Below are 984 nucleotides of genomic sequence, written 5' to 3' on the forward strand. Positions count from 1 at the left end.
CATCTCCTTATATTCTCTAACCTCGGTCAAAGAAGGCATGGGATGTCTTGCCACTGCACTCTGTTGGCAAAACTTCTTTGTCTATAGCATAGTACCCCTCCTCACAGCCATCATAAAGATTCTGTGATGTTTCACACATGCCAGTGTGATTAAATTAGTGGGAGCCAGTTAATATTAGGTAAATGTGGCACTCCAGGTGATGTTTGTCATTATTATACAGCAAAAGCTCGCCTGTGTTTCATTGAACAGGGACTGTGCAGCCAGTAGTCAGTGCATTATTCTGTTTTTCAGCTATGGTAATTAAGCAAGCCATGTTTTGTAAGAGAAAATGGTATCTTCATAACTGCAAAACTGCTTCAGAATAAATACACAAAATTGAAGAAGACGTTGAATTTCACAAGTTGCAAGAGCTGCTAATCACTACTGAGGCAAGTTCAGTTCATGATGGAAACCGTGCTTTCAGGCTGGCCTCCAAATATCTGGGAGAAGAACTCAAAAGCCAGGCGGATGTGGATGGGGACAAAGACATAAGCCGTGTACACCACCATAGCGAAGACAGTCACGGTGATGGTGTGGAACATGGACCGCTCCCAGGGCTCCAGCACGTAGCTGCAGGTGATCAGTAGGTACTGGTAGTACAGCCAATAGATATAGTCCTTCACACGCTTAATATCCATCTTCAGCTTTCAGTGATTTTGAGAAGATGACCTGTAACGACAGAGAAGTCTGGATTACAGCTGCAGTGCAAAGAAAGACCTAGAACTAAAAAATGATGCGGCGACCATCATTTCAAGTTTGATACTGCATGTAATTGTTACATAAAATAAAGTTCAAACAGAAATAACACAAGGGTGCCATCACCAGCCTCTTCTGCCCTGAAGAAGAGGAAAACAATCTTTAGCTCTAGCAACTGCCTCTTGCAGTTACTGAAGCTGAATCAGTTGGGTACTCTCAATTCCTACGTTCTGATTATGAGTGTGTGTT

General features: G+C 42.7%; 1 protein-coding gene across 1 annotated transcript; it reads right to left on the reverse strand.

Annotated features, from left to right (window-relative positions):
- Positions 1–434: 434 nt before the first annotated feature.
- Positions 435–695, reverse strand: LOC104122334 (serine palmitoyltransferase small subunit B-like). Its single transcript, XM_009634443.1, has one exon. It carries the CDS (start codon positions 675–677, stop codon positions 435–437), a length of 243 nt encoding a protein of 80 aa, XP_009632738.1. The 5' UTR covers positions 678–695.
- Positions 696–984: the final 289 nt, after the last annotated feature.

This window comes from Egretta garzetta, unplaced genomic scaffold (assembly GCF_000687185.1).
Source record: "Egretta garzetta isolate BGI_Z169 unplaced genomic scaffold, ASM68718v1 scaffold172, whole genome shotgun sequence".
Taxonomy (NCBI): domain Eukaryota; kingdom Metazoa; phylum Chordata; class Aves; order Pelecaniformes; family Ardeidae; genus Egretta; species Egretta garzetta.